This window comes from Lissotriton vulgaris, chromosome 3_1 (assembly GCF_964263255.1).
Source record: "Lissotriton vulgaris chromosome 3_1, aLisVul1.2, whole genome shotgun sequence".
NCBI classification, from domain to species: domain Eukaryota; kingdom Metazoa; phylum Chordata; class Amphibia; order Caudata; family Salamandridae; genus Lissotriton; species Lissotriton vulgaris.
The window spans coordinates 350,839,009-350,856,784 of record NC_141689.1 but is presented as its reverse complement, the minus strand read 5'-3'; the positions used below and the strand labels follow the sequence as shown (position 1 = coordinate 350,856,784).

General features: G+C 50.1%; 1 protein-coding gene across 2 annotated transcripts in view; it reads left to right on the top strand.

Annotated features, from left to right (window-relative positions):
* Positions 1–17,776, top strand: part of RICTOR (RPTOR independent companion of MTOR complex 2) — a 1,569,237-nt gene that overhangs the window by 468,988 nt on the left and 1,082,473 nt on the right. For both annotated transcript variants that reach the window (XM_086960557.1, XM_086960556.1), the window contains exon 17: positions 12,997–13,162. In XM_086960557.1, the coding sequence (XP_086816683.1) occupies positions 12,997–13,162 (166 nt within the window). The remainder of the gene's footprint in view (positions 1–12,996; positions 13,163–17,776) is intronic.

Here is a 17,776-nt window from a genome sequence, read left to right as displayed (position 1 = left end):
GTTTACTGAAGCTAGCAGGCAGGAATGTATTTTCGGGGAGGGAAACAGATAACTCGAAGGTTATAGTCAATCTTGGCAGGCAGCAGGCTGAGCCAAGCACAGAGGGCCGCGCTAGAAGTAAGTCAGAGTTCACGAGTACAGGGGCTGCCTGGGCAGAGATTTCTCGGAGTCAGAAGCCAGAAAAGAGGCTCGGTGGCAGGGATTCAGGGCCTACTTCAGCCAGGGCTGAAAAACGTAGGAGTACACTACAAAAAGACGTTGGCATAGCATACTTAGGAACGGACCATTCAACCCATTCATGGTGGGCCTGAAAGAGGACATGTTAACGTTGGACGCAAATGTATTTGCGTCTTCATAGCTGGTACAGGAGGGAAGTTACATGCACTTTAATTCGTACATGGAGTCGGTGGGGTACGCGCTAGGGAACATAACTTGACCATAAAATTTATATTACCTCAGCTGCATGCTCTTCAGTCCCTGAAGTGGTGGTGTTCGGCGGAGAATCTCCTCAGAGGGGTTCCCTTTCACAAGGACATTCCCACGCAGACTGTCGTGACGGATGCGTCTCTTCTGGGATGGGGAGCGCACTCCGGGACTCTGCAGATTCAAGGCACGTGGTCACCGATGGAGGCCACGTATCACATCAATTTCCTGGAACTCAGAGCTGTTCACTTGGCGCTGAAGGCCTTTCTTCCGTCCTTCCGGACCAACTCTCTGCTTGTACAGACGGACAATACCACCACGATGTATTACCTCAACAAGCAGGGGGGGTCGAGATCGCGCACTCTGTCACGGGAGGCGCAGGCGATCTGGCACTGGCTCCTGGCCAGAGGACTGACGATAACGGCCACCCATCTACCAGGTGTGCAGAATGTTCAGGCAGACGCACTGAGCAGACTGCTTCAGGAAAACCACGAATGGGTCATAAACGACGAAGTACTAGGAGAAGTCTTCGCAAGGTGGGGAACTCCAGACGTAGATTTGTTCGCCACCGCCGAAAACAGCAAGTGCAGAGACTTCGCCTCCAGGTACTTCCAGCAAGGGACACTGGGGAATGCGTTGTGGATCGACTGGACGAACAACTTTCTGTACGCCTTTCCTCCCATTCCCCTGATTCCGGCGGTGCTCATCAAGCTGGCCCGGTCCAGGGCTCGGATGATACTCATCTCCCCGGAGTGGCCCAGGCAGTGGTGGTTCACGGACCTACTTCACCGGTCTCTCCTTCCTCACATTCGGTTGCCGTGCAGGCCGGACCTTCTCACGAAGTTCGGGGGACGGATGTTACACCCCAACCTCTCGTCTTTGAGTTTGGCGGCATGGCTCCTGAGATAGTGCAATATGGCCATCTGAATCTGCCCGATGATTGCATGGACATACTGAAGGAGTCTAAGAGACCTTCCACTCGGACTTCATATGCGTACAAGTGGAAGAGGTTTTGTATCTGGTGCCAGTCTAAGAACCATGATCCTACGACCTGTAAGGAAGATGTCATCCTTCCTTACCTTTTACATTTGGCGCAGTCTGGCCTTAATGTGCATTCCATTAAGGTTCATCTGGCTGCATTGACTGCCTACAGGAAATGCCCTTCACAGACTTCCTTTTTCCAGATCCCTGTGATCAAAGATTTTCTGGAAGGATTGAAGAAAGTATTCCCTCCTGTCAGGCTTCCCTCGCCTTCATGGGAATTGAATGTGGTGCTGTCCAGATTGATGAAGGAACCTTTTGAACCTATTCATAAGGCTTCGTTGCAGCACCTGTCCTGGAAGGCGGCGTTCCTCGTGGCCATTACATCGGCCCGCAGGGTGAGTGAAATTCAAGCGTTGTGTTGTAATGAACCTTATACTGTATTTCATGCTGCTAAGGTTGTTATGCGTACTCACCCTAAATTTCTTCCCAAGGTTATTTCTGATTTTCATGTCAACCAGACTATAACTTTGCCTACGTTTTTTCAGCACCCTTCATCCCCAGCGGAGAGGTCTCTCCATTCCCTGGATGTTAGGAGGGTGTTGAAATTTTATCTGGATAAAACCAAAGATATTCGTAGGTCTGACCAGTTGTTTATCAATTATGGATCGGTCAGGACAGGTCTTGCGACCTCCAAACAGTCCATCTCTAGGTTGATTGTGTCCTGCATACAATTGTGTTATCAGAAGGCTAATAAGACCTTAGGAGGTAAGCCTAAGGCTCATTCCACCAGGGGCAAAGCTGCCACGACGGCTCTGCTCCGTAATGTGCCGATTGCTGAAATCTGCAAGGCAGCCACTTGGAAGTCGGTTCATACCTTTGCTAAGCATTACTGCCTGGACACTGACGCCAGGGCAGACGCTCAGGTTGGACAGGCTTCGCTGCGGAATTTGTTCGCACAGTAGTGGCATTATGTATTTACTCTCCATCGCCGCTTTGTTGTGGGGATGGGCTTGCCATTCTATTCACTAGATTATGACTATACACAGAGATCCCCTACTACAGAAGGAGTAGTTTCTGTCCTGTAACTCCAGTTCTGTAGTAGGGGTATCTCTGTTATAGTCATAAGCGCCCTCCCTCCTCCCCGGTGGAGAATTCTTCATGTAAACAATGCTGCAGGTCTGGCGTTTTATACGCCTTCAAAAAGAACTGAAAGTAAGTTGGACCTGCTATGCATTCTGGGATACTGGGAGAAGTCTGGAAAGTTCTCTTAAAGGCACAGTATCCTATTTAAGCCACATAATGGCAGCCTATGGGGCTTGTCTGTCCCTACCTTCCTCTCTATCATTCCTGAGTCTTTGACTGGGGGAGGCAGGTTTCTCTATGGTAGAAACTAGCAGGCTGAGCTGTGTGTGGTGATTTTTGGTGGAATTTCTAGTTGAAGTACTGGACAGTGTAGCCTGTGGATATAGGCTGCATTATTTGTCTTTAAATTCTCTCTTAAGTGTCTTGCAGTTTCTGCATTATTTTGACAACTTAAGAGATTATTTTTGATTGCCGGGGTCCACACACATGGGCGGGACTATTCACTAGATTATGACTATAACAGAGATACCCCTACTACAGAACTGGAGTTACAGGACAGAAACTACTCCATCCTGTTCGGGAAGGTCTGTCTGAGCCTGGGCAGTGGCTACCACTGCTCTTCCAACCTTTTCAGGGAGGAATGGTGCTGGGACTGAGGCTGTAGCTATTACTGCCCCAATAACCTTTCTGGGTAGGCCTGTCATCCTGGAGTGAGTTTCTTGCTCCACCTCAACCCATGCTGAGAGTTCCAGGTCATTCCCCAGTAAGCAATCTACAGGTAGGTCATCCGTCACTGCCACTCTCATGGGCCCTGTGATATTACCCCCACTGAGCTCGACTACTGCCATGGGATGCCTTCTTTTCACTCCATGAACGTCTGTCACCTGATAAAGGAAACCAGGGGTCAGTTGAGCAGAGGGGACCAGATGGTCAATCACCATGGTGATGCTGGCCCCTGTGTCTCTGTATGCCTCAACTTTCCGACCATTGATAAAGAGCTCTTGTCTATACTTTCCCAAAATGTGGGAACCAGTAGTGAAGTTGGCAAACCCCATGCCAGTCTCACAGACAAGAGTGTTGTTAGGGGACCTGGCTAGGCCATAGTCCACCTGGTTTCCCAAAGTAATGCCCACCACATTCTTGGGGGCACTCCCACCAGCTGGGGGATTACCACTATTGGTAACAGGAGGTCTGGGAGTATTACTTGGGGGTATGTTCTCCTTATTGTTGTTGGCCTTGGGACAACTGCTGTCACTTTTGTAATGGCCTACCTGTTTGCAGGTATGACAATAAGGTTTCTTTTGAGTTTTGGGAGAAGTTTGGGACCCACCCTTTTCAGAGGAATTTTGGGGCCCTGTGGTTTGATCAGAAGATTTATTCCCACCCTTCTCTCGAGGCTTGGTTGATTCCTTCTTTTTGTCACCACCCTGGTTCTTAGGCCTGACCCTGATTCTGACCCATTTGTCTGCCCTCTTACCCAATTCTTGTGGAGAGGTCAGATCAGAGTCTACCAGGTGTTGGTGTAATAACTGGTTCTGACAATTACTTAAGATTTGCTCTTTCATAATTAGATTGTACAATCCTTTAAAATCAGTAACCTTACTTCCCAGTAGCCAGCCTTCAAAAGCCTTAGTGGCACAATCAACAAAGTCAGCCCAATCCTGAGACTGAGTTTTCTGGGTGTCTCTGAACTTCAACCTGTACTGTTCAGTGGTTAAACCAAACCCATCAATCAGTGTATTCTTCAGGACTTGGTAATTGTTAGCATCCTCAGCTCTAGTAGTGAGGAGCTTATCTCTACCTTTACCTTCAAAGGAGAGCCACAAGATAGCTGCCCACTGACTCTGGGGGACACACTGTACAGTGCAAGCCCTCTCCAAAGCAGTCATCCATTTGTGGATGTCATCCCCTTGTGTAAAGGGGGGCACTATCTTACTCAGGTGTCTAGTGTCTAAACTCCTGCCTTTTTCTCTTGGGAGAATTCTGCCACCAGTGGGGTCTGCCCCACACAATTTCTGCTCTCTAGCAAAGGCAAGCCTCTCTTTGGCCAGGGCAAGTTCTTCCCTTTCAATCCTCAGATTGGCTTCCCTCACCTTAGCTTCATGCTCCCTTCTCTTAGGGGATGACATCCCTCTACGAGAAGAGGTCTGAGAGCCATTGGTTCGAATGGATCTGTTAGAGCCTCTAGATAGAGACCTAACTCGCCCATTCCCAATGTTAAGTCTGCCTGAGAGTGGCCCTGGGGCTCCCCCAAATCCATTCTCATGCCTACTTAAGTTGGTCCTAGTGAGTCTACTGACTTCTACCTGACCTTTGTCTGCCTCCTCCCCTGATAACTCATCCTCAGCATCATCTGCCTCCTGGAGGGGGTGATCATGGTTATCAAAGGGACCCTGTAAGGGGGGCATATTCCCATCTGGATGAGAAGGATCTGCGTTGGCAGACCTCCTGGCATCATAAGTCTCTAAGAGACCAATCAGAAAGGGAATGGTAGGGTTTGAACCCTGTTTTAGCTTCCTGGATGTACAGATTTGTCTCATCTCCTGGAAGCTAAGAGCAGCATATCTGGAAGGGACCTGTGGAGGGTCCACAACCACAAGAGGGGTCTCTGAAGACTCTCCGTGGTTAGACATGCTTCTAGTGTGGTGTAAGTGATGCACCTACCTACACTATTTGTTTGCCTACTGATCCCTTGCTAAGAGTTGTAGTCAAGGTGTGCTAAGCCTTGTTGAACTACAACAGCTGTTTCAGTAGAACTCAGAGTATTCTAAGCTACGTTATATGTACCTTACCGTATGTGATCTTTCACAAAGATTGGTAAAACAGCAAGCTCAAATCCCAATCGCTGCTCACCAATGTGAGAAGGTGGCCTGATATGCAGTGCTCACTATTCTAGTGATCACTATGTATCAGTCCAACAACCCTTATTGATGATTGGTTGTAAGTCAACCTTATAGACCAGCTATCCTAGTAGCATGGATACGAGCAGTCTTCGGGCTAAACTCTAGAGGGCGTGTTAAGCCAGCTGTTATACCATCACATATACCGCCTGAACACCAAGTGAAAGGACACCACACAAGTGTTATGAAAATAAACAGTGTATTTATTTAGATCACAACAGCCCTGTACTCTTTATGAGGACAGGGTACTAAGCACACAACAAAACTCTTACGAAAATACTTTGTTGCACAATTTACACAAATGCCCGAGGGGCATGAAAAACCATATACTATGAAAGTGGAATGCGAAATTACTAGCAGGTAAGTACTGGACTAATAGGCTTTGGAATCGCTAGGACTACGTTACTGAACCTTCAGATTACTTGTAGGAGGCGTAGGGGACTCGGATGCAGAGTGTGCACTCTCACGCGGGATGCGGGACAAAGTCTATGGAGGCTAGTAAAGGCAACGTTAGTGTTCTCGGGCGAACCCGATAAGGTAGGTTGAAAACGACTGTGGATCTAGACCCTTGGATAGTGAGGCTATGCTGGGGCACCGAAATGCCGAAGTTACCTAGCCCAGGGGCTGCAGCTGCATAGGTCTGAAAAGACGTCTGGAATCCTCGTTGACAAACCAGGACCCTGAAGACAGAAGTTGCTGGCAGGCGACCAGTGAAGATTGTTCGATGGATCCAAGCCTGGATCTAAGCTGGATGACACCTGAAAGCAGAGGGGACTAAGTTCTTAATCACTAGCCAGTGATTGTGTGGGCACCAGGATGGCACCGGGCGAAGTCACCTCGACCAGGTGAGTGGGCGACGCTGGGCTCTGCAGTCTCACGGACCAGGAGGCGTTGTCGGCGACCAGGATGGAGGTGCGAGCTGTCCCACGATGTTTGATGCTGTCGACGTCGCTGGACCCAGGATTTGGGCAACAAGTCTTGGCAAATTCAAGCCCACGCGGTGGACCTAAAATGGCGTCTGGAGTGGACCAGGAGGGTCCGGGGTGCTCCTCTTTTGGAAGGGAGCAAGGGCCTGTCTGGAGCAACCAGACTAGCAGTGGTGATGTCGTCGGTCGTCGTCGGGAAGGCCACAAGCCAGCGGCTAGTAGTCAGACAACGCGGTGAGCAGCCACAAAGCAGAAGGGCCCCACGCAGATCTCGTGGATGCTGGGGGGCTGGACTTCGGTGCAGGAGGTGCTCAGGGTCGGGGCTTTTCGGACCCCAAAGCACTCTCCAGAGGATCCCTCGGCGGTCGTGCTGGATAGAAGTTGTGCAGTTCTGATGATGGCCGGTCCCTCGAGGTCTCGTCGCACCTATGGCTCTCAGCTTAGCTGTAGAGGTAGGTAGAGGTCAGAGATGCCAGGGAAGCCGGGTCTCGTTGAGCTGGTCAGTCGGATTCCGGAGGAAGGACGTGCAGCAAACGGCAGAGTTCTTAGATGGTGCCTGCGGATGCAGGGTGACTACTCCTTAGCCACAAGGGAGAAATCTTGAGAAGAAGTCGAGAGCTCCTTTCGTAGAAAGTAGTTTCTTGATTCAAAGATTATCTAATTTTGGAAGGGTCCCCGCTCCTGCCTTTATCCTAAAGAAAGGGGTGGGTACGCGACTAGGTCCTGCCCTAGGGGTGGGACCAGGAAGGGGGGTGGTTACACCCCTCTCCCATGCCGGACTTTCCCGAGGCCAGGGGCTGGTGTGCCCCTGGAACTGGTTCTAGCCGGCAGATGCGTAGTGAGCACCGGGGTGCCACTTGCAGTCACCTTCCTGTAAAGCCCTGCCTACCCAGGATACACAAAACCCTGTCTGGATGGTGCTAGCACCGCCCCTGACAGGAAACCCTTTGTCCAAGCTCCCCTCGCTGGAAGGACTCCCAGCTGCAGGGGGTCAGACTCGTGTCTGTGGTGGCAGCATCCATTTTGTGATGCTGAGGCTTGAGTTAACTTTAACCGGGGTTCACAGTTACATACATGTCGTGTCCCTCTAGAAGGGTGGAATGCTAACCCCGTCGCCAGAATTGGGGAGGGGTTAGTATTCCAATTCGTATGACACCTTACTCGACATGTTTTGATAAAGCGATACCAAAGATAGCATTTAACCGCGAGGATTGTAATGCACTTAAGAGTATATGGTACGCGTTATCATGGAACAGCTATTAGGACTTGGTTCCGCAAGCTGCAAACGGGCTCAGCTCATGCCAGAGCACCATCTCACCCGATTCCAAGCACTCTGCCTTCAGGATTGTCAAGGCCTGCCATAGGAGTGACTGATAGGAATCTGTGTGTCCATTTTTGGGTTAGATATAGGTATACTATATCTAAAGCAAAGGGTGATTACACCACCTTGCCCCAGCTGTCATGCAGCCAGTTGTGTCAGATTTAGATGGCCAGCCAGGGGTGGCATAATACATGCTGCTGCCCCTGGTAGGCCCTGGGTACACCTATGCCCTGAGTTACAGGGTCTGATAAGGTGGCCCAGTACCAATTGGAAATGTACCTAAGGTACATGGAATCCATTTTAGAGAGAGAGCAGTAGGCCTGGGGTCCTGATTGGCAGGGTCCAGGCCAACTAAGTCGGAAAACCAGCAAAACACCAGGCAAAAAGTTGGGGGCAACCATAGTCAGGTATCCACCTTCCTACATGTGGTTGTTGCTGATATCTTGCTCATGGGAGGGGGGCGGTGGGGCTGTTTGAAAGGGAAGTTGAGGGGCAATGTTTTAGACATCATTTGTATTACAGGTCGGGCACCTTAAGGGGACTTACTCTGTACATGGAAGGGTACGGCAGGGTAGGCCTTATTGGAAACCATGGGGTATAGGTTTTTAAGCTGGAACGTGCGGGGGCTGGGTACATATATAGAGTCCTCTCCTTCCTTCGAAAACATAAAATATCCATTGCTTGTCTACAAGAGTCCCACTTGGTAGATGAAGGGGCACAAAAGCTGGGGAAAAAGTGGCGAGGACAGTTGTTTATTGCGTCCTTTTCTACCTACGCCAGGGGGGTTCTGATCTGGGTGGCACCAGGGGTACCGTTCGCTATGCACTATATGGAAGCGGACATTCAGGGTCGGTACCTGCTTCTTAGGGCCAAGCTCGATGGCAGGGAGATGGTAGTCTTAAATTCTTACGCACCCAACACTGACGACCCGACATTCTTCGGGGCTTTGCAGCACACCTTGACACATGACCTGGGGACCCTGATCCTTTGGTTTGGGGACTTTAATTGCATTCTTGACCCAGTGCTGGATAGATCTCCACCCCGGGAGGGCACAAAACCCAGTATGACTGCTCAGCTTAGGGAGGTCATGGACAACGTGGGGGCGGTGGACGTTTGGCGCCTCGGGAACCCGACACAACATTTTTCACCCATGTACAACATGTATAGTCGCCTGGATAGAATCTTAGTGGCAAATGCTGGGTCTGGTGTGTCAGTTGACGTAACGCACCAGGCCCGTTTTTTTATCCCACCACTCTCCAGTGGCTTGTGTGGTTCACTGGGGGTACCCCGGCTGTCCGGCCTCGTACCTGGAGCCTCCCGGTTGATATCCTTCTCGATCAGGTAGGACGGGTGCACGTGGAAAAAGCGATCGGGGATTATACGGACATCAATTTGGGGGAGAGAACTGTGTCCTTGGCCACCAAGTGGGAGGCCCTTAAGGCTGTAGTACGCGGTGCCTGTATGGGGCTTACATATGGCGTCCAGAAGCAGCTCTTCCAAGATCTCCAGAGAGAGGAGGACACTCTCCTGCGGGCCCAACTGGTGGTGGACCCTAGCGGTCCCCAGAGGCAGGAGGAGCAGGCAGCTTGAGCCCGGTTGCACGATGTCCTTGATAGGCTTGACAAGTACACCTTGGGCCAATATAGGCAGCACCTCCACAGAGAGGGTGATAAGTCGGGTAGGCTTCTGAGGAGGGAGCAGACCCCCGAACGTATCATTGCCCTCCGGGACCGGAATGGTGAATTGGTTTACTCAGAGCGAGCCCTTCTTGGGGTTCTCCAGTCCCATTTACAGCAAGTGTACGAGGCGGACCCGGATATTTCAGAGGTCTCTTACCTCCCCAATTTGCAGGGGTTGCCTATGCCGATCCTTTCGGACTCTGACTGGGAGGATCTGGACGTGGGCTTGTCATTGATCGAGGTACAATGGGCTCTAGCCCGATTGCCCCGTGCAAAATCGCCGGGGAGCGATGGGTTCCCTCCAGAGTTCTATCATGAATTCCGGGATAATTTAGCTCCGCTCCTGTTACAAGTCTACCTTGATGCCTTTAAAAGAGGGGTTCTTCTGCAGAGCATGGCTCAGGGAGATATCTGTATGATACTTAAACCAGGGGGGGGACAAGCATGACCCTTCCTCATATAGGCCAATTACTATGATAAACACAGACGCAAAAATTCTGACTAAGCTGTTGGCCACCCGGCTAGCGCCCCACATGGAGCACTTGGTGCACCAAGACCAGTGCGGTTTTATCCCTGGACGGAACATGGCGATGAACTTAAGACAATTGAATCACATTCAGCATGAGGTGAACGGCAGAGATGAACAGACAGTGTTGGTATCAATAGAATTGGCCAAGGCGTTCGACACTGTCGACTGGGGCTATCTGCAGGAGGTCCTTTGGAAGATGGGCTTCGGGCCCAACTTCGCTCGCTGGGTCGTGATCTTATATAATTCCCCATGTGCACGGGTGCGTCTGGGAGGTGCAAGATCGCAGGAGTGGCGGCTGGGGCGGGCAACGAGACAGGGGTGCCCCCTCTCGCCTCTACTTTTTGCCTTAGCTATAGAGCCGTTCGCGGTCAGGGTTCACACTGACCTGCGGTAATGGGGTATCAAGGTGGACGACACGTGCGATGTCCTGTCGTTATATGTGGATGACGCACTGTTTTACCTGACTACCCCAAGGGAGGCGCTCCCGCGGTTGTTACATCTCCTAGATTGTTTTGGTGAGGTGTCAGGCTTGCGGCTTAATCGCAGTAAGTCCGTAATTTTCCCTCTCTCCGGCTTTTCACACGGTGCCTCTTGAGGACTTGCCAGAGCTTGGGTTGAGATGGGAACGAACCAGCTTCCGATACTTGGGCATCCACGTGGCCTCGACAGAGGAGCAGTCCCTCGCTCGTAATGCGGATAGGGTGCTCACATCTCTGCGACAATCTGTAACATTCTGGAACACACTGCCACTGTCCCTAATGGGGCGGTTGGCCATCGCTAAAATGGTGATGCTGCCAAGGACACTGTATATCCTCCAGAATAGGTTGTGCCCTCTTCACCGAGGGTTTTCCGAACCCTCAACATGCTGCTTACATCCCTGCTGTGGGCGGGACGGCGTAGCAGAGTGGCACTCTGCACCGTCATGCGCTCCTTTGAGGAAGGGGGATTGGAGGCCCCGCGCTTCGATCTCTATTATTACGCAGCACAGTGCCTCCCGGCAGCTAGATGGTTTGCGGACACTGAGGTGTGGGAGACGCGATTGTTGGCAGGTCGGGCCACGGTGCGGGAGCTCCAGATGGCACGGATGCGTGGGTCGGGGGCTCAGGCTGAGCTCCCTTATGTGGTGCGGCAGACAGCTAGTGTGTGGCAACGATACGTAGAAAGGGTCCTGCGTTCAGCGCCATTCCATAGAGAGTTACTGATTTGGATATTGGCCCCTATGGCGGATGTGGAGAACAATTATTCCTTTCGTGAATGGAGAGAAGGGGGTTGTGAGCTCCTTGCAGACCTGTACCCCTCGGAGAGCTTCCTGACATACGAGCAGGCGGAGGAGTCATTTGGCCTTAGCGGTGGACAATATCTCCAATACCAGGGCTTGCACTCCATTGTGCGATCCGTCTGGCCGCAGTGTCAGGAGATACCCCAGTTGACCCATACTCTACATATATTGTTGTCCTGTGGCAGGGGACGTAGATTGATTGCCTTATTATATGCGGCTATGAAACGTGATTCCGCCCCCCCGGTCCCACCGTCATGGGCGGCCTGGGAGGACGACCTTGGTGCGCCTCTAGACCAAGGACAGTGCAAGCGCATAGGGATCTTGACACGGCGAGTGTCCTGCATTGCTCGTTTCAAGCTCATTCACTTCAATTTCCTCCATTGCACCTAACTCACCCCGAAAAGGGCGAGTCGTTACTCGGCAGACAGACGGGATAACTGCCCCAGGTATGGCACGGGGGGGGGGGGATTTCTGCATATGGCCTGGAAATGTCAGTTAGTGGGGAGCTTTTGGACAGGAGTCGTGGGTCGTATAGCGGCTACTACTGGCCTCCGAATTGATTTGTCCCCCTTACACTGTATGTTGGGATTGGTACCCAAGCCCAGGAAAAGGAAACTTCCATATGAACTGCTGCAGCTGATGTTAGTACTGGCTAGGCGCAGGGTCGCTATCACATGTATGGTACAGAGAGCCTCTGAGGTAGCTACTTGGCTTAAGGATATGAGGGAATGGACACTCCAGAGGAAACACACATGCAACACACTAGAAAGGATGAAAAATTGCAGGATGATCTGTTGGCATGGCGTACCATGTGTATGGTAGGACTCACCGCGGAGACACACACTGATTCAGAGGAGACCAGTGGCGAATTATTTTCAGCACCTGACTCGGAGCCTGAGGGAGAAGGGGGCGTAGACCACTGAGGAGTTGCCTGCGGGGTGCATGACATGAGACCTGGCCTGTATTCCTCACAAGTTTCGTAATGTGCTGCTCAATATGCTTCTATGCCACAGGAGCTTCCTTGTTTTCAGATGTTGTCCTATTCCGTGATGTGCCATAATGTGTCAGTCAAACTGTATAAAACTGTTTTTAATGATGCCTGTGTGTGGGTGGGTGGTATTGTATAAGGTTTAAAAATAAAAAAATTATGGGAAAGGGACCTTGACTGGTGCCAAAGGGCGGAAAGGGTAATCTATAAGGGTAGGGGATGCCCCAAAAAATGGGAGAGAGTGTGGAGGCCATGGAGGCGCTACAGAGGAGAGGCAGTAGACACCCAGTCAGACTCTGGTTCCGATTAAAAGCTGGGAAGGGCCCCGGATCCCGCTCCATTTTTTGAGGGGGCTGGGGATAGATGGGTGGTGGGGGAGGGAGTATGTTGGGTTTGGGAGAGGGGGACATTCTACTACGAAGTGGTGCTCGCTAGCAGGAATTTCAACGGTATGGGCACCGGACATTCATAGAGTTAGGCCCTGCTGGCCGTGATGACGACATGCAATATGTATGATGATGTATTTTATGTATCAATGTATTAATACTGCCGACCACTATGTGATCTTACTGGAGCATGTTTTATAATAAAAAGATTTTCAACAAAAAAAAATTATAATTTGTTTTAAGTTTCTAATTATAAAAGTGTATAAAAGTATTGATTTTTATATATATTTTTCTTATTTATTTTACAGCAATAGAATTCCATTAAATTAGAGTTATGAACCAAACATTCAGAGGTTTTGGTGTTTGTATGTTGCACCTTTCAGCTAAATGTTTTTCTACATCTGTTTTTGCTGAACAATTCAGTGGGGGAGGAGGTGAAAAAAGTACATACTTATTAAAGTGGTGATTTTAACAAGTAAAATTGTTTTTCCTTTTTAGGCGAGCCAGTGCAGCATTAAATTGCTTAAAGCGCTTCCATGAGATGAAAAGACGAGGTCCTAAACCACACAGCCTTTACCTAGATCATATTGTCCGGAAGGCAGTTGCAACACACCAAAAAAAGGATCAACACGTTAGAGTGCAGAAAGATATATTTATCTTAAAGGTATATGTTTAATTTATCTAAATGTAATGGTTGATTGGAGTATCTAAAGGGAGTATTTTTACATCATAGCATTATGAATCATGTCCCCAAGGCACATACTTATTCAAGCAGTGGCGAGGTGAGTAGAAGTGCATTTTCAATCTTTTTTCCTAAAAGGTAGTTTCCCCATTCAATGTAGACATCAAAGGGAGCACACTGCATAGTTGTAAGTAACCCATGCAAATGTGTCGATTTACAGTGTTTTCTCAAGATTCTGTGGATGATGCAATAGGGAGCAGCCAAGGGCGTGGACGGTGTAGTATTTTAATTTGTGCTACATTTGTTGAGTCGTTAGGTGGGGGGCCCAGTCTCATCTTCTACCCTGACCCTCTTGCAGTTTCTCAAGTGCTATAGGTGGTGTTGCCCCTTTTCTATTTGATGTGGTTTCAATTGTAGTGTACAAGTTCCCTGTCAACCATGTTCCCTGTGCCAGTGCTTCTTCCATAAAAACAAATCCCCAGTTGGTGCTTCTACCCCCTGTAAGTCCCTAGTAAATGGTACCCTGGGTACCTAGGGCCTGGGAGCTGAAAAGATTCCTATGGGATTTCCCCCTCACTGGCACCATACCACTGCCCTTGCAACTCGCATGCCCCTGTGACGGAGTAAAAAGACAAGGTCAACATGGCACCCTTCCTGGTTGCCATGCCAACCAGCACAGCCTGAAGGCATCGGTAAGTCACCCCTCTAGCAGGCCTCACAGCCCTAAGGCAGGGTGCACTATACCACAGATGAGGGCATATCTGCAGGAGCTGATAGGCCCCTACAATATTGGGGTCCATTCCTTGATATTGAAAGTGCCAGTTAAGCCATAGAGAGTACTGGAAACTCAACAACCCGATATCCTCTGCACCATGATGGCTTCACTGAACACGGAGTGTTTGGTACCAAACTACTCACAAAAAGGCAAGTGTGGGATTTATTGTGCACCCCAGAGGTGGCCCCATAAAACCTACCAACCCTGGTGTGGTCGCCAGCCACAGCCAGACATGTTTATGGCCCCCGGGTAGAGAGCCCCTGCTTTCTTGGACCAGAAACAATGCTCATCCTGAGCAGACGTGCCACATCTCCTAAGGTCGTGGAGGCAAGTGAAGCACATCTTTCCATCTCCGCCACCTTAAAGATGAGAGGACCCCTCCAATCAGGGCTAGGTCTATGCCACCCCAGGTAAGGTGCCCATTGGCTTGGCCCTACAAACTACTCCTCTAAAACGCCTCCTAAATTTAGTATTCAAGTGGCTCCCCAAGTCCTAGAAACTAGATCTGCAACAACCTACAAAGAAAGAAGATGACCATGCAGAGAAGACTGAAGACGACTGCCAATAGCCCCGACCTACAAACCTGTCTCCAGCTTCAATGAACATGCAATCATTCTTGCAGTCAGTGACCTCTGAAACCCCTGGGAGGACTGCTGCCTTCTACAAAGACTCCATTTTCAATTGAACAGTGGACCTGTCCAGAAGAAACCTACAGCGAGACTCCTGATCCAGGCTTATCTGTGACTTGTATCCTCTCTGCACCCGACACCCACTGCCCTAGTCTGAGTGGCCCAACTGCCCAGTGACGTCTCCCCAGCTACCAGGACTCCAAATCCAGAGTGGGCAGACCACTCCTCACCTCCATAACGGCACCTGCAGAGTGAATCTGCAGGGTCCCCCCCGCAACAAGCCTGGTAAGAAGATTTCTGATGTCTAGAGGCGCACCTGCAACTTTGGTGAGCTCGTCCAGCAGTGCCCCTGAGATCCCCAACACCTCAACTTACCTGTGCTGTTGCTGGTGTTCTGCCTGGACCCTCCGGTATAACGCCTGTTTCCATATAGAAAAAACTTCGTAGGATTGCATTGGGCGCCCAACTCTGTGTTTGCACCCTGAACACTGGTGGTGTATGTTTGGTGCTGCGTTTGTAATCCCTCCCCTCCCCACCAGTGCTAGTCCTAACACCCAAAGCTTGGCCCCTGCAACCGCTCCAGTTACCTGCAAGCACCGTGGCTCCAAGGACCCCCAGTATCCATTGAAACGCATTGGACCAAACTCCAATTTTGACCTCTGCACCCAGACGTCCTGTGTCCCTGGTGGTGGAGTGTTGGTACTTACCTGACCCTTGTCCAAATGACCGGAACTGTAATTTGTGCATTTACCTGATTAACCGCAAAACTGGTTCCCCCATAACGCAAAGTGTTGATTTTTCAAAGTGCAAAGTGTGAGAAAGTGGCTCTATATATACTGGACCAGAATAAGGTGCAGTGTGTATAGAGTCCACAAACCCCAGAGGTATAACAGGTTAAAGCCAGGTGTGGCCTTACTCTCTACAGTGGTAGCTTGGTCGAGCAGTAAGGCAGTACCAGAGGACAGTGTAAAGCATTTGTTGTACACAGCAAAGGGTTTCACACACTTAAAGACTGAACTCCAGGTCAATTGTTTTTAAATCAAAGATATATTTGTTTTATGTTGGAGGCATGTGGGCTGCTGAATTCATATCTGTGCATAGCTCGCCGCCTAGTGTTGGGTCCGGATGATTACACTTTGTTGTCCTGGAAGAGTCTTTGAAGTATCACAAGATAGGTGACTCCTCCCCTGGACTACAGTGCGCTTGGGCATCTTCTCCATCCTCAGATTGTTTTTTTCCGCCATTGGGTTTGGATGTTACTCCTATACTCCAACTTCGAAATCGAAACAAAACTTTTCTAAAGGCCTTCGACTTCGACGGTATTGTTCTCGCTCGGTACCTCTTGACTCGATCAAGCTTTCTATCTCGAACCGGTCGTTGACGCAGGCCGTTGAGCCATTGGGCCTTTTCAATGCCACGTGAGCCTGCTGTTGATGGAAAGGAGCCCGTTCAAAAGATGTCCACAATGCCACTCCAAGTTCCCGCATACTGACAAGCACTCAGTATGCAACAAGTGCCTTTCACCAGACCATAAGGAAGAAACCTGCCCAGCCTGCGCCCAATTTCGGTCTAAGAAAAGCATACGGATTCGACGGGCCGCTAGGCAAGAGATGCAGCGACAGGCACCGGAACCGGACAACATCTTCGATGATGACCAAGAACTTCCAGAAGCTTCAGATTCGGACCTAGAGATCATCACCATCGAGGACTACTCGGACTCCCATGACGAGATCCCACCGGGGGGAAATCGTGAGTACACTGCCCCCGACACCAATTACCCAGTTACCGAAGGCTCCGGTCGTGGCATCGCCAAGAAGCCTTAGCCAAGATCCGAAGAAACATTTGACAACTCCGCCATCCGGCTCGGCTCCGAAACCGAAACCTTCAGAGACTACAGGGCCAAGTAACGTCATCCCTAATAAGGTTCCAGAGCCCAAAAAGGCTATCGAACCGAAGGGCGTCGACCCGAAGAAGGCTGTACAGCCCAAGAGCGTAGACCCAAAGAAAACAGTCGACCCGAAAAAGGCCGTTCAGCCAAAAGGTGTCGACCCAAAGAAAATCGTCGAACCGAACAAGAACACCCAGCCGAAGGGCGCTGACCCGAAGAAGTTAGTCGACCCGAACAAGCCAGCTGTACCGAAAGTCGCCGAACCGACAAAGGTCACCGACGGAAAGGGTGCCCTATCGAACCTGTAACCCGCCCGGAGAAGGCTATCGACTCAAAGACAAGTGCTCCGAAAACACCAGTCGATCCAAAAAAGACCATCGACTCGGCAAAGGACACTCAACCAAAAAAGCCTGTCGAGCACAAGAAACGTGTCGAACCGAAATCACTCGTCGACCCGAAGAAAGGGCCCAAGCCGAAGAAAAGCACGAAAACACCAAAAGTCGTCGAAGCAGAAGGTGTTATCGACCCTAAAAAGTCAAAAACACAACCAAGGACTGTAGAGGAAGTACTCTTCCACCCAGATCCATCAGACGACCAGGCAAAAATATATATTAATCCTGAGACTGGTAAAGTCACAATCCTACACAGGAAGAAGAAGCCACTGAACACTGACCCTCATTACCCTATTCCACTAAAGAAGAAAGACGTTGGACTTCTCCCTCTAGACCCTTCATTCCTTTCTATCCCATTATGCCTACTACACCTTTTGCTCCTTACTCTCCTTCTCACTTTGGGGACAATGAGGGGAACACAGGGGAGGATCGACAGCCTGATTATGATTATCCACAAGATCCTGACCCCCAAAATGAACCATGGGAGGAGCCAACTGACCCTTATAACACCCTTTCCATCCCTGATGTCTCCTCTTATCCAACTAAGCCGTCCCCTACTGATGACATCATTGTCTTCAACCAACTAATAGACAGGGCAGCACAGTACTACAATGTAGACATGCATAATGACCCTGTAGAAGAAGACTTCTTATTTGACACCTTCCCTACTTCAGAAAAATGTGTCAGAACACTTCCTATGTTAAAGGGAGTGTTAAAACACGCACCTGACCTATTTAAAGATACATCCAGGGCACGGGTAATCAATCCCAGGATTGAGAAGAAGTATAGAGCAGCCCCTACAGACCCTACCTACATCAGAGAGCATTTACCATTAGACTCACTGGTGGTGGCTAATGCACGTAAAAAGGGCCAACTCACAGACAACGGGGGAAGTCCCCCACCCCCCCCATA